The 16,469-nt window shown below is 44.5% G+C and overlaps 1 protein-coding gene across 2 annotated transcripts in view; it reads right to left on the bottom strand.

The window, feature by feature from the left end:
- The window catches only part of NRAP (nebulin related anchoring protein), a 360,104-nt gene that overhangs the window by 11,270 nt on the left and 332,365 nt on the right, over positions 1–16,469 (bottom strand). For both annotated transcript variants that reach the window (XM_086922847.1, XM_086922846.1), the window contains 5 exons: positions 14,274–14,378; positions 12,726–12,824; positions 9,728–9,832; positions 9,198–9,305; positions 6,994–7,305 (listed from right to left, as the gene is read on the bottom strand). In XM_086922847.1, the coding sequence (XP_086778973.1) occupies positions 6,994–7,305; positions 9,198–9,305; positions 9,728–9,832; positions 12,726–12,824; positions 14,274–14,378 (729 nt within the window). The remainder of the gene's footprint in view (positions 1–6,993; positions 7,306–9,197; positions 9,306–9,727; positions 9,833–12,725; positions 12,825–14,273; positions 14,379–16,469) is intronic.

Here is a 16,469-nt window from a genome sequence, read left to right on the forward strand (position 1 = left end):
TGCATCCTTCTCTTCAATGAAGACAAGCAGGAGTAGTAAATCTATACATTGGACCGAACAAGGGGACACTATAACTCCAACTGTGCAAAAGGGCAACCTGCTCAACTGTACTTCAGGTACCTTTATAAGGAAAAGTGTGGTGAGGTTTCGTGACTACAGTAAGGCTCTGTCTTAATAACCATACAGAGCTATTTATTACAAGTTTAACCCCTGCTTAGCTGATAAATCGTAAATGTGGGCACCAGGCCACACATCTTATTTTGTGTAATACTTTTTCTGTCTGTAAAGTTGGGAATCTCCTTGCCCACATTCCCATTAAATATAATGAAGGTGGGTGGTCGATGACAGTACAGGGGATCACAGCTTTATACACACAAGATAAATGGATAAGTTGCTCGCTTTAGATAAAGGAGCACTGATTCTCATCTGATCATCTCCAATTTGCAACACTGCTCAATCTTGAGCAAATTCGTTTTTAGATTTAAGCTATCTGTAGCAAGATGTATCATTTTCAATACATAACTTACATAGAGCCGTCCCTTTGCTCATAATTGGATGGCAATGCTGCCGATCTCAGTTGGCCTCACCTGATTTGATGGCTTTTCCCTCCTGTTTGTCTCCAACCAGGAGCATTTTGGTCTCACACTGTTCTGGTTCGATGAGTTGTAAAATTCCACTGAAGTTTTGGGGAAACTCTTTTTTATGTACTAGTAGGCTCTCCATGAGAGTGGATGTATTTCCTTGCACTTTGTTCTTTTTTAGGTTGAGCTGTTCTGAGAGGCATGCTGTGTTGGATTTTGCACTTGAAGCCCAGCCCACTCTCTGCCCATATTTGTCATTGGCTTGTGTAATTGTTCTTCGTAAATGCCGGCTTCTGATTCGTAAATAGGCTTGTTAGTCGCTCCTGAGTACCACCTTGTCTAAATTTGTAACATCCAATGGCGACTGTTCCTTTTACTTCGGTTGTTACACAGTAAATGTTATTTAGTCTGTAAGCACTATTTTCTTTATTGAGTTTCTCTTACTAAAGGTAGAACATGGAGACCCGCTTTCAATAAGAACACGGACGCCCGCTTTCACTTTAACATGGGCGCACGGCATTATCTCAATGTGTCTGTTTCTCACCCCTCCCACCAACCAGACCTAAAGCTCTGCCTCCTCCACGAGACCGTCTACATTGCCTCTAACCTTGCTTGTTCCTCTTTATCGCCTACTCATGTTCATTCCTCGCCCCCTCTCCGTGTTATTTGTTTTTTTTGCGGTTTTTTTCTTATGATGGCCAGGCAGGTGCAAAGTGCTACCATGTCACTTGTTTCCATTATTAGGCTTTATGCACTCTTCTTTTTGCTCCCAGATCTCACCACCCTGCTCTCCATCCCGCCCTACTTGTGAACACTTTCTTTATGTATTTGTTGATTTTTACGAGGGCCCAGTAGCTGCAGAATACTGCCTTGCCATTTGTTTCTTTTTTCTGTACATACTTCTTTTTTAATTAAAAAAAAAAAGTATGGTTCTAAAATTACAATGCGCCATGTTAAGAAAGAGAAATCAGAAATCACTATCAGAATCACAACCATCCTGAAAGTCTTCAACAAGTCTCACCACACTTGTCATGGCACATGCATTGTACATGAAAGCACAATAATGGTAATTATGAAATAGCTTTTCATTATTTGAAAACACAATTGAAGATTGCCAGCAATGCATGTGCACGCATCTTGAGTAGGGCTCCCGGGTTTATGCTATTTCTTTTTTTAACATTGCCGTCTATATTTATCCTTATTACATTTTTGTCCCTCTTATTGGTATTTATCCATATTTATAATACACATCTATCTTAACATATGCCTGGATTTAGGGAAATCTGAACCTGGTTTTTAACTTCCCATGTTAACTATCAGCGCCAATCAGTGGCGTCACTAGGGGGGTGCGGGGGGTGCGGACCGCACCGGGTGTCACCCCATCTGGGGGTGACACCAATCTAGTTAGTTAGCCTGGCCACTAGCTGTTGAAGCGCACACCACCCTGCGCCACGCACTGTGCACTGCACCTCACCTGACCAGAGATCATGTATGTGAATGATCGTCACTGGTGGTGCGATGCGGATGCGCGCGGCGTGGCGCACACTCAAGCTGGCACTGAATTGAGTGAGTGCAGAGACGAGAACAACTGCACATCGTCAGTAGTACCCACTGGGGGGGTCCGTTCCAACTGAGAGGTAGAGGCTTGGCTGGCTGCAGAGCGCACTGGTTTGCGGGCAGCGGGCGGCAGGTGCACCGGAATCACGTGCTCGGCTGGCTGGCACAGGCAGCACTAGTCAGAGCGCACCTTCAGTCTGTTACAGTGGGGCTCAAATTATATCATCTATGTTCTGTCCCCTGCCAGTAAATAATGATTTCCGACCCGGAGGGCCGGTCGAGGGATGGTGCTGGAGCCTGTGTCTGACGGGAGTACAGGCAGAGTGAGGCTGCTGCTCATCGCAGCTGGACAGGTCTCTGCAGTACTAATGGGCCCCTTTTCGGTCTTGGTATGCAGACTCAAGCCTTAAAAAAATGGAGTAAAGTCAAGACAACACCCTCAGAGAATCAAAGAGCAGCAGGACCACTAATGTCAGTCATGCACAACAATTAAAAGTGCGGTCGTGACCAGTAAAAAACAGACCGGAGCAGGTGCCTCTGTGGAAGGAAGGTAGGCCCAAGAGAAGCGGGGAGTACAGAGGGTTGCTGGGATTTTTGGAACAGTTGAACTTACCCTGCGCAAGCTAAGGCTGAGTAAGAGCAGGTGCGTAGCCCTGTTTGCCAAAACATTTTCATTTTTCATAACGGATATTTAAAGGCAAGGTGACATTTTTCACAACTGTGTGAAAATGGCGCTTCATCTGTATTTGCAATTTGTAAAATGAATCCAAATTAACGTTTTCAGATCAAAACAAACAGTGCAACCTGGTGAGAGAGAGATGAGAGGGCTAGAGAGAGCGCATGAGACAGGAGAGGGATAAAAAAAGACAGGAGAGGGATAAAAGGATAGAGAGAGTGTGCAAGAGGGGGGATGGATAAAGACAGGAGAGGGCTAGAGAGTGAGTGTGAGAGAGGAGAGGGATAAAACTAGACAGCGAGAGGAGGGGGATAAAAGGATAGAGAAGAGAGGGATAGAGAGAGAGTGTGCGAGAGGGGGAGAGGGATAAAAAGAGACAGGAGAGGGATAAAAGGGTAGAGAGAGTGTGCAAGAGGGGGGATGGATAAAGACAGGAGAGGGCTAGAGAGTGAGTGTGAGAGAGGAGAGGGATAAAACTAGACAGCGAGAGGAGGGGGATAAAAGGATAGAGAGGAGAGGGATAGAGAGAGAGTGTGCGAGAGGGGGAGAGGGATAAAAAGAGACAGGAGAGGGATAAAAGGATAGAGAGGAGAGGCATAAAAGGATAGAGAGGAGAGGGATAGAGAGAGAGCGTGCGAGAGGGGGAGAGGGATAAAAAGAGACAGGAGAGGGATAAAAGGATAGAGAGGAGAGGCATAAAAGGATAGAGAGGAGAGGGATAGAGAGAGAGCGTGCGAGAGGGGGAGAGGGATAAAAAGAGACAGGAGAGGGATAAAAGGATAGAGAGGAGAGGGATAGAGAGAGTGAGCATGCGAGAGAGGGATAATGACAGGATAGAGAGCGAGCGCTTGAGAGAGAGGAGAGGGATAAAAAGAGACAGAGGAGAGGGATAAAAAGAGACAGGAGAGGGATAAAAGGATTGGAGAGGGATGAAAGGATAGAGAGGAGAGGGAAAGAGAGATCATGCGAGGGGAGAGGGGAGTAAAGACAGAGCAGAGGTCTAGAGAGTGAGCGCGTGAGAGAGGAGAGGGATAAAAGGATAGAGAGGCGAGGGATAGCGAGAGAGAGTGCGCGAGAGGGAAGAGGAATAAAAAGAGGAGAAGGATAAAGAGAGAGGAGAGGAATAAAGAAAGAGCGATAAAGAGAGGGAGAGAGCGAGGGGCAGGGATAAAGACAGAAGACGGATAGAGAGCGTGTGAGAGAGAGAGGAGAAGGATAAAAAGAGAGAGAGAGGAGAGGGATAAATAGAGCGAGAGCATCGTGGTCACACACAGAGGAAAGCTTGCATTGTGAGATATAGTTGCCGTAGTAGTTTATTCAAAAGTTTATTCAAAAGACTGACGTGTTTCAATTGGAGCATTGTTGCAATCATTAGAAGAGAAACGAGAAATCGGAAAGTGAAATGGCCCCAAAAAGGGAAGAGGGAAGGGGGTGTGCTCAAAGGCTGTGTGAAAGATTTTAAAGATAGTACACAGACTTAAACATAATGTACATAAATCCAACGTCGACGCCTCTTTACTTTGGGACATCCGGCACATCTCCTGTATTCGATTGAACTATACATGTGACCGTGGAATGTCCTTATTTGAAATACCTGCCCAATGCTTGCCTTAATTGATGTAGGCCGTTTTGGTTTTTTGGAATAATTCCTAATTCCTTGTTGATTCTTGGATTTATGTACATTATGTTTAAGTCTGTGTACTATCTTTAAAATCTTTCACACAGCCTTTGAGCACACCCCCTTCCCTCTTCCCTTTTTGGGGCCATTTCACTTTCCGATTTCTCGTTTCTCTTCTAATGATTGCAACAATGCTTTAAAAATCGATATCATGTGTTGTTGAATAAATGACAACATTTTTTCCTTTTTGAATACCATCTTAGTCTCTTCAATTTTTTAATTTGTTTTTGTTTGTTTATAAATAATTCCTCCTCACGGGGACCCCCCTATACATTTACCACATAACGCCCAGGTCCCCGCGATTGCATGGGTTCTACCCCCCTTTGTAATGTGTTTCAATTGGAAGCAGGCAGAGGGTGAGATGGTGCAGGCAGGGGGGACATGGTGCAGGCAGAGGGTGCAAAACGTAACAGCCGGTTAAACCAGTTACTTTATAACAAAGAGCTGGCAATACCCGCCATCAATGCGCTAAACACCGCTTTGAACAGAATGCATTATACTAGAATGATTCCTATAACGTTAAAACGACCCCATACAAATTCATAAAAGTAGCCTGAGCATTCAGTGAATAACACATTGTTAGAGAATTAGAAATGTTTAGTTTAAACAAACAGAATATTAGATTAAAACTGTGTTTTTTCATTTTAATTTGTAGATTAACTATTTCCCTGATGAAGGCAGAACGATACTGCCGAAATGCATTGGAATTCATGAGAAATATATGGAAAATGTTTTTTGCGTAAAATAATTTCATGATAAATAAAAGAAACACACAAGAAAAATGGAATAACTATCTTTATTTTGACCTCAAATGAACTAAATAATTTGAACAACAGAAAATTCAGAGCTGAGTCAGCACAATTCGGTGCCCGGAGGGACAACTATACCGAGTCAGGTGCAGTTGCTACTAAAAGAGGGTGAGATGGTCCATCCGGTAAGTTGTGAGGGGGTGACACCATGAGTTACCCGCACCGGGTGACACCAGCCCTAGTGACGCCACTGGCGCCAATGTTGTCCTGGAAAGCACGAAAGACAGCATGAAGAGTCACATACAAGAAGAATTTTCGGTATTTTTCCAGTTTTAAAAATGAATACAGAGAGAAAACACATTGTTTTCTGTATGTATTTATCCATAAAAATTTGTAAACACAGAAAACTGGGAGCCTTAATCTTGAGACATGAATACATGTGCAATTAGCAATATGCATAGGCAAAGACAATAGCTCTGCCTTTTGGAACTGAGACCTATTGGCTATACCAATGCTTGTTCTTTACATGCCTCAGTTCCGAGGCCCTGGAAGTAGGGGTACAGGAGGTGCTTCAGTGCCACCAGAGTACTCTTCATTTTGTAAATATGCAATAAAAAAAGGCCACACACATGACGGATATCCCGTCTACCTTATTACAGGAGCCATTGGATGTGATGCACATGGACGGAATATCTGTTACGTTTGAGAATGAGTACCCCATCTGCCGAACTGTAAACTAGCCTCTAAATTTTCAGAAGTTATTTATGATGATTTAGTAGCATAAATAGATAACTTTGATGGAGAATGTGTTTTCCATAAATTACAATAACATGCGACATTTTAACCATATATTTGTAGCATGTCCTCCAAAGTGCATCCCTGGAATGCCACTTCTTCCCCTGTATAGATCTGGCTTGTTTCATGGACTTCCTCTCTAAGTAGCACATGACTTTACTCATGGGGTGTTGATGGCTAGCGCCCCAAATTATTGCAGCAACTCTGCTCAGTTCCATGCTTGCCAAAATTGCTAACTACTGGCTAAATACAGGTATGAATTACTATCTAAATAACAGGTCGTGGTGGAACATCATGCCAAGAGAAGGAGAGTGTACACAGAGACCACACTGCAGAGTTTTTAAAATTGAACCTCATCAGTACCTACTATGTTATACTATTTTACTATTTTATACCGTGGCCAATGTTGAGGGATTGGAGACGGCCTATATTTTAAAATATCAATAGTATTGCAAAAAAAGGTCTTTTCTAAAGTCAAATATCTGTCAGCTTATTGAGTGTGAATTATTCTGTTCAGATGGTAAAGAATTGTAAAAAGTGTTTTGGGGCTAATTTGCATCATATGCCTCGCCTCCCCACGCACCGCAAGATCATCACCTCACTTCTGGAAATCCATATGGCCCTCAAGACCTGGCTCTTCGAATTAGCCTCTGGGGCCTGCAAGCGCCTGGATGCCCTATCGGGTGATTAGCTGCGCTTTATAAATCCTGATTGATTGATATACGTGTGACATATGTCTCTTTAAAACAGCACAGGACAATGGAACCTGATTTTAAAATATCATATCTTGAGAAACCATAGCACAACAAAGCTCACACAGTAGTGATAGAATGGCATAACACAACATAAAAAGCGGCAATGAAATAACAAATATCAGTATAAAGGGGAATCTCACTCTCGATTTTGATGGATGCATCCCTTTTGGAGCACATTTGGGAGTGAACAGACAACACTTACGTCACTCTGGAGCTTGTAGGCCTCCTTGGCGTGCTTTAGGTTGAGCTGCTCGGGGTCGCAGGTGTACTGGTGGAGGTGCTGCCGGTAGTTGACGTCACTGGCTTGCTCCTGGCTCTGCTTGGCATGGCGGAACCCAGGCTGGTCCAGGTTCATCTTGTACTGCAACCTCCCTTCGGCGGACTCCTTCTTGTACGCTTTCTCACTCTGAAGTTTACTTACTTTCAGGAAATGCTTCATTTTGGGGTCGTCGTTCACACTACGGAATCCAATCTGATGGCCTTTGTCCCTGAGGAAGGCCTCTCGGTACCTGAACTGCGGGGTGAATATGAAAATACATAATCAGTCTCAAGCTTCTGCTAGAGCACTCGAGCACCAGGTCTGGAGTCAATAGTTGAGAGAACCTTGGGTATGGCAGAGGTAAGAGATCCCTTGCATGTAAAATTTGCCCCAACCATGAATGTGGTCCCGCTGCATCAACATACAAACCCATCTAGATATAGTTTCCGGTTACTCCTCCTTTAGAAATTGTCTTGGTATACACTTTTGATGTTAGACCCCCTTTCTCACATCAAACACTTCAGCAGCACAAGTATTTTCAAATGCTCATGTTCTTCATTTGCCCGTTTCAATGCCACAAGTAGTGGGCAGTCACAGGTAATACCCCCAATATTTCGCTTTTAGATAAAGCTTTCTAAAGACCTCTAGACATATGTTTCCAGACATGCCTCCACCACGATACATACCACTTTTTCATGCATGGCCACCTTCTGACATGCCATACTATTAGAAATACCACACTTTCAATATGCCCCACCTCCAGACATGTCATGGTTACAGACGTACCATGCTTCAACATGGAGCACCTCCAGCCACACCTCACCTCTAAAACAATAAATGCACCAACACAAAATCCAAAGTGTTTAATCAAGAAGAAACACAACAACGTGCAAATACGATCAATGCTAAAATGATAGACCTGGCTTAGCAACTTCCATCTGCCGCGTACAATTAATATCAGTTTAAAAAAAAATCTGAAATGTTATAATACAGTAAAGGAATTTGGCCTAATGTAAATATCAGAAGAACCATTGATGGACAGAATGCAGAACAATGTCATACATTTACCCCGGTACAGAGATTTGGGCCTAAATCCATTGCTTGTTTGCTCACAATGCCATTCCAGTTTGGCCCCAGCCATATGCAAATCAGTCTTGACCCTGCGCTCGATCTCAGGATGCTTGTTTACGGTCCTGGGATGACCTGGCAGTTCAGTCTGGACTGTTCCCATGAGGCACGGGGTCAAGACTGATTTCCATATGGCTGGGTCCAAACTGGGGTGGCATAGTGGGCAAAAGAACGACGGATTTAACCCAGATCTCTTGACTGGGGAAGAATGTTTGAATCATTCAGCATTCTTTCCCTCATTTGTTGCAGTTACACTTTTCGCCCTAAGTGGGATGGGTATGCCCAGACGTGGGTCCCTTGCTCACTGTGCCACTGGATTCAAGCTAGCCTGGCTGATGAAGGGTGACATACCCTGAAAGCGGTCATAGGATGCTTGTTTCTGGTCCAGGGAGGACCTGGCTTGGCAGTTCGGTCTGGACTGTTCCCATGAGGCACAGGGTCAAGGCTTTTTTGCAGTTTCTGCAAAGGGTTTTTGAGGTAGCAGGTGAGTGGCGCTCAGGCAGGTAACAATACAGAGTTCTAAAGAAATGAAGAACAAATGCTTACTGTGCTGCCAGGTCAGAGGAAGACCTAAAACCCCTGAATACGGAATGAGCTAATAGCCCATAGCCAGACACACATGTACAGATCCTGGGCACACGTATATATTCAACAGTTGAAACAGAACTGAAAATTATAGTACAGTCGACACCAGTTGTTTCTTAAGGGTTGTTTATGTAAGAATGTTCATGAGAGAAAACAACGCCAGCCGACACGTGGGGTCCTACAACATGGGCTTACAAGGAAGGACCACTGAGCACCTCAACAGAATGGATAAGGGGATGAGTGATACACTGATGAAAGGAAGTGGTTGTGTATTGTTAGCTGGAACGTCATAAGAACTGTCCAAATACAGATCACAAGGTTAGGCAACGCTTTGGACTAGGCCATGAGACTGAAGGATTATCATCCTCAATTCTGAGGAAATTGTCATTGTGCGGGAACTGGGAAAATGTAACTTGTCAGCAATTGCTACTTACGTCACTAGCAATTTCTCTGGAAGCTTTGGCAGTCTGGAAGGGGATAGCATCTAATCTGAGGTCATATCCTCCAGCTCTGCTCTGTTCCCATGACGTTTTATATGCTTTCTAAAGATGAGAAAAAAGGAATTGTGAGAAAAGTGTAATGAGCAAAAAGATCAGGTAGCAATTCTGTTGAATCAGAAATGTACACACCGAATAGATTATCTGTGAAAGGGTCCCTGAGTGGGGAACCTGATTGGTCTGTGGCTCTCTATGCATAATGTCATTACCTGTATATGAATTGTCACAACCTGGCCGTAGACTAGAAGCATTCCTAACCTTTAACACAACACTTCCTGATACATAGGAAGTCCTTCTGAACAACTGATATATTGTACCATTGTATTCATAGTGTTATTGACAGTTTCGGCTCCCAGAATCACACTCTTGAGATAAATGCTCTGCCTGAGCAGATTGCAAATCTGATAAGTGCCCATACACAAGTCTTTATAGAGCTACATGTCTGGGGATAATGTAGAATCACTTACATCGCTGATGTGAGCCGCGTTCAGACGAGCTCTTATGAAATCTGGATGGTCAGGGGGCAGGGAGCATCGGTGCATGGCTTCTAAGTCATCAGACCTGTAAAGCCTCTGTGAAAAAGGGAAACAAATGAAACATGATATTGAGAACCAGGGTTATCGAATGAACGTACAAGCACCACAGAGTGATATCCTAGGGCAGGGGTCTCCAAACCGGTCCTGGAGGGCCGGATCCATGCCAGATTTTTAAAATAACTACATGTATCTCAATGGGGATATCCAAAAAATCTGGCATGGATCCGGCCCTCCAGGACCGGTTTGGAGACCCCTGGCCTAGGGAGTCTAAGATATCTCTTGGTACTGAAAATTGTAGTAGCAGTGACCAATCCCCACCCTGCTCGATCTGTTATACCAACAACACCAAGCCATACCCACCACCCTATCTCTTAGAAATACCCTCCTATCACACATCCTAAAAACCAAGATGACATCACATATTCATGTTCCAAACCAGTGAAGACATCACAGGAATAGGTACTGCACTGCTACCTTAAAAATACCAGGTCTGCCATCAAGCACTCAACTTCATACAGAGCGTAACAAGACAAACAATGCATCACCAAAACCTGATTCATTGACTCCTCAAGCCTGTCCATTGACTACAAAGTCTCACATTTCTGCACTCTTACTATGGAGGAAGAGCTTCTTGGAAGTGGCAGAGGGGTAGCCATATTCCAAGAAACCACATCAACAACACTCGCATCAACCTCCACCCTAGCGCTGAATTTGAGGTCATAAGAAAGAGACCTCCCTCACAGCAAACTACAAAATATTGTCATGTCATCGCCACCATGCCCAGTTGAGAGGCTCATGGACCTCTTATCCCTGTCGTCACAATATTTCATAAGACCCAAAAAGATCTCTCCCCTCTGCCGTCTTTAACGTCTAGCTTAAAGATTACTTTATGGTACCCTGGGAAAATTCAGCAGCCTATGTGACAGGCTAAATATGACTGTCATGTTGATATCCAAAAGCCACTTACATATCAAAGGTTGCCGCCTGAACACCAACATTCAAGCCAGAAACATAACCCCAACACCAGTCATCTGGTTTGATCACAAATTACTCACTTTCACCATAGCAGTCCCCAGAAAAGACAACTAAACCCAGCCTCTTTCAATCAACAAAAGTATTTAGCATATCTTGTGGAAAAGCAGTTTTTCTCTAGATATACTCAAGCACTGCTTGGCGTTAGTCGCCTCTGAACCATTAAATAATTATCAAATAAAGAGGCGAGCGCTGGAACTGGAAAGCAGGAAACAGGTTTTTATTTCTCCAGAGCAAAGCACGTCAGATCGGACAAACAGGGTATCGTCTCGAGGTGCTCTAACTGCATCTCTGCGGCCTGGCCTCTTTTACTGTAGTTTTTTGCTTTATTGCATGAAGACACATTCTTAACATTACTTTGAAGTACAGTAAGAAATCCCCAGAATCCCCGCTTCAGGCCTGTTCCCACACGTATTCACAGTAGAGGTCCCCACCCCAATCCCAGTAGGTGATGACTATCGCGCAGCTGGAAATTCCGTTGGGAACCGAAATGTGCGCAATCGGTCGGATCTCATGGGGTGGTGACATTGATTAATCCCGGCTCCTTTGATGAAAGGCGAGTTTCTACAGTATGGGGGCAATAAACTGCATCCGCAGGGCTAGGTGATGGCATGGGATCGGGTCGAACAATCGGGTACAGGGGAATGGGTTATCAAAAGGACTGTTCGTGTGAAAGGGATGAAAGAGTATGTGGGTCCGGCATGGGAAGTGGCTCCGGGGCAGGGACGCGCTGTAGGTGTTCATGGCATGTGTGCATTGGGGTTGTCAGCACGCGGGGGATGTTAGCGAGGTCAGAGAGACGTGCAGGCGATCGGCGATGTATGAAGTGGCCATGGTGTCTAAGATGGCTGCCGCCTACGCGCTCGTACGGGCCTAGGTTTGGACAAGATGTCGCCGGCAATGTTCACATCGAAATCTAATTTTCCACAATCTATTTTGAAAAACTAACCTAGAAACGAACCTCTCCAATACCAGCCTTGCCACCCAAGCCTGCTTCTTTCAATCTGAGGGTCTCACAGTGCCATATGTCAAACAGGGGAAAAACAAATCAAATGCAGCAAATGCGGGTTCGTGGGTACATTCAACTCTCTTTCAAAAGGATGCTGGGACAAAGAGTATGCCTGGTGGAAATACATCAACCCTACTCCCACAGTAATACTCAAACATGCACACACTACATACCATAAAGCCACCCAGGAAACCAGAGAGTCCTTCATCACTGACAGAGTGCCCCAAGCCAGGAACAGCCAAGGGGAACTCTAGAAGGTTGTACAAAGTTTCGTCCTAAGTGCTGTGCATATAATACCCTCAAGACCTGAGTAAGCAACTTGGATCGTTTTTCACTCGCAAAGTGCAGAAAAAGCATCCCCATTAACAACTCGCTACCACTATCCCTACAATTGCAACAGCAAGACAACTGATTTACTTTCATCAACGCAAAAGGCTCAGTTTGGTGCTAAACGCCCTTACACTGAGCAATGATTCTGTGGAAACATGCACTTCAGTGGTCCCCGCAGCCCAAGATCAAAAGCTAACAACACCACTTCCTGCCTCTGCCTTTATCAGTAGCTCCCTTAAACAAGAAGTCCCACACCACTCAACCGTTCACTGATTGCCTCCCAGTCCCTTCTGAAAAACAGTCATCTTTGACATGGTGCAGACCGTCTCCCAGACTCCCATATAGGTTTCAAACCAGTCTCTTTGGAAACATTATAAGTATTCTATGTACGTAACCATAATCCCTGGACCTGGCAGCTGGATGCTCAAGCACCTAGAATCTTTATTAGGTTATGCACTATGCACTATATCAATAAACACAACTATTATGCACCAACAGATGGTGTAAGCAGTAGACACACACAGGTAGGAATTCAGCCTTCCATAAAATAGTACGTACATCACTGCACTGAAGATAGCTTGACTTGGCGTGGACTAGCCCCGTAGAGTCAGCAACTGAAGTAAATTTCATGGACCCTGGATTCTGGCGATACTTTTTCTGAAAATTTAAAAAAAGCCTTTGGTTACAGGGTCATACGTGATTTTATTACGTTTTCTTTCATCGGCAATGGAAGAGTGCATCTGGGAATAAAGGAACTTATGTAAGCATAATACATATCATATATGTACAGGCGTTTTACAATCGATGTTTCTTACATGTATGTATATACGTAGTATGAATGTATCTGAATGTCCATGTATATAATTTAGCATATATGTATGTAAACATCTATATCACATGTTTGGCTGCTTTCATTGCTCAAAAAGCAGTGGTTTCAGAATTCATCTCTCACAGGACGATATCATACATCTACAAATTATTTTCGGTAATTTGCCGCTATGACTGACCTCCTATAAATGCTAAAGTCCATTCAATGAGAGGGCTAGTATCAGTCTAATTTCCTTCCTCCTAGCACATTAATCTCAAAGCATGACAATGAATTTAACAAAGGCACCCCTCACCCCCCAAACTGCACTCCAGGGCTTTGTCACTGGTCTTGGTTTAATCAGAAATATCTTCTTAAAGTTAAGAAAACTAATTGCATACGCAAATCCAACTTACACATGGAAATAGCCTTTTTTATGAGTGGTTAACAACTTCATAAGGATTAAAAAAAAAAAGAAAATCTGAAACCCGGCTAACAATGCATTTGTATCTTGACTACAACACCACCCGCCTTGTGAATAACATAAACATTTATTTTTCTTTCCACTTTGCAACCAATTAGTAAAGTCCACTATTTAGCTAAATTTTGCCAAAAAAGCATTTTCTGTTTTTTTTTTTTACTAAAAACTGCATCAAAATAAGAATGCAATGTGCAAATACCTAATTGGTAATATGGGCTATGCTCCATTAAAGCCAACTCGAGATTCTTGTTGCTTTTTACAATAATTTTGGCCTTTGCCCTCGTGGTTAATTTTTAATACCAAAACGTCTTGATTGCATGATTGCAAAAACTACCCCGACCCTGAGCTCTAGGAACTGTCCCCTACACCTGCTTGGTACCCCGACCCAGCCCCCCTGCCCTGAGCCCTAAACTGCTCCCTGTTCTACAAACAACCCCGACCCCCTCGTGAGTCCTAAAACCTACAGCCACCCTGAAAGAAGACCCTCCCGCCCCAGTCCCACTTACTTCACCGTGTCCTCTCCCAATTCCTGATCATCCTTCCTCTTCCTGTCTTCCTCTCCAACTCATCCGCTCGACATCTGGACCGTGCATTGCCTTAACCACATATATGTGTTGTTAAGGAATATGTGTGGTTAAGGCAAGCGTGGTTCGGCTCGCAGGGAAACGGCACGCGTGGATGAGTCTTCGTTGTTGAGGCCGCTTCCCTCGTAGTACATCCTGATAGGCCCATAATAATTTCACATACAACCAATTTTAGACATATACTGATCAATCAAATCCCACATAACTACCAGAACCTCTTTAAGGCTTCACAGTACCTCACTGATAAGTTCTCCAGCCTTTTTCACGCTTTCAATCTGGGGGGATCCCAGGGCCTCCCAGGCGACGCCCCGCATGAAGTTCAGGTCTGACTTGTAACGTGTCTGTCAAGGGAGAAATTGGAACCTTTGTCAATATTAAATCCACACCCTTTAGGTCCTTAAGAAGACTCCTTGATCAGCATTAATATTTCATTGTTCACACCTTCATTTATCATGCAGCGTCAAATCTTCAAGTTGAACTGTTTGCATGTGCTCGCTCGACAAGGAATTAAATAATGCATCCGTGATTCAAGGTGCTCCCCTTCAGAGCACTGACGTCGCTCAGAGAGAAGGAAGTCGCATCCATCGGGCTTCAAGCGTTCCTTTGTTTTTTTTCCGAACAATGGTAGGTTTTGTCACTAACAGCCCTGCTAATTATGTCCCTTTGAGGTACTCCACATTAACGTGTGTTCCAACAGCATGGCCTAATATAAACCCCACCACGCGGATGGCACGTGTTGTCTACGCATCATAGGAAACTTGCCTCATGGTTGCTATACTTTAAAGTCTCTGATATGCACCTTTCAGAAGCTGCAATAATGATAAATTATTAAATTTCATCTAGTTTTTAACTTTTCAAAATTTAGAAGGATAACATTTACTTGCTGGGAAACAGAAGCAGGAAGGATCGCGGTGAGGTAAGTGGGGCTGGGGACGGGTTTTGGGGGTCTGGTAATAGTTTGTATGGGTTGGGGCTAGTTTTCGGGGCTGGAGGGGTTGGGTACGTTTTCAGGGCTGGGGGTCGGGGTAGTTTTCAGGGCTGGTGTAGTTTCCAGGGCCGGCGAGTTGGGTAGTTTTCAGAGCTGATGGGGTCGGGGTAGGGTACAGGGCTTGGGAGGTCGGGGTTGTTTTCAGGGCTGGGGTCAGGGAAGTTTTGGGGGCTTAGGGGAGGACGGGGTAGTTTTTAGGGCTTAGGGGGCAGGACAGTTTTAGGGCTGGAGGGGATAGGGTAGGTTTTATGAGGGAGGAGGGGGAAGTTTTAGGTGTCAGGGAGGGAGCTTGGGAGGCTCTTTTAGGGATCAGGGCAGGGGGTGAGGATCGGGGTCGATTATAGGACTGGGGCAGGGAAGTTTTTAGGGCTCAGAGGGGAGGTGGTTGGTTTTCAGGAGGAAGGGGTGTCGTTTTAGGACTCGGGGGGGCACAGGGGTCGGGGTTAGACTTACCTGTGAAGTCTTAACCACAGATATGCCTCAACAACGCATAACTTGTTGTAAAGGCATGCATGGTGAAGACTCATGTGGTTTAGACCACGCAGAACAAGCATGCGTAGTAAATGCATTCATGGTTCCATAACTCAACGTTACTTGCTACCCATTGTGCTCCTTGTATGGCAACGGTGGCCAAGAAGGCACTGTAGCATATGGTGTTTTAGGTAAGTGAATGTTATCTTGCCTTCATTCTATGTTTGGAGCTTCTTCTTAGTTCCACATTCTATATTGTTACTTACTTGTTTCCTTGAGGTCGAATGTTGAGTCATTCGTGACTGACCCTGATCTATTATCAACTTGTACCTGACTTTACTGGATTGAAAATAAAAAAATAATCTTTTCGTACTTTCTCTTTCACAAGCAACAAGTACCTGCGGGGGGCTGTTAGGATCAATAATGATATGCAAAGCCCTTTGATCCCTCTGAAATGAAATGAAATGAAAATGTGACTTATAAAGCGCTACAGTTGCCCTGAGGCGTCCAGGCGCTGAAAACAGATGGGGCCCTCTTGAGGTTACTAGCTAGGCATTAAACAGCAAGGTTTTTAGCTGTTTACGAAAAGTGGTCAGGTTGGGGTTGTTTCTTAGCTGCAAAGGGAGTGAGTTCCAGAGTTTGGAAACGTTATACGAGAAGGAGCGTCCTCCTGCTCTAGCTCTGCGAGTTCTGGGGATCTCGGCCAGGAATGCTGTAGAAGAGCGGAGGGATTTATTCGGCCTATAGGGAGAAATCAGGGGTCGATTGATGTCTGGGCCCGTTTCCCAGAAAGTCTGGTGGGCAATGCAGAGCGATTTGAATCTTACTCTGTCCCTGATAGGTAGCCAGTGCAAGGTCCTCAAGCTGGTTCTCACTGAGGTCCTCCGGGGGATGCCCAACAGTGCTCTGGCAGCACAGTTTTGGGTGCGTTGGAGCTTCTGTAGGGTGTAATCCGGGGCTCCCAGGTATAGGG

Source organism: Lissotriton vulgaris, chromosome 5, assembly GCF_964263255.1.
Source record: "Lissotriton vulgaris chromosome 5, aLisVul1.2, whole genome shotgun sequence".
NCBI classification, from domain to species: Eukaryota; Metazoa; Chordata; class Amphibia; order Caudata; family Salamandridae; genus Lissotriton; species Lissotriton vulgaris.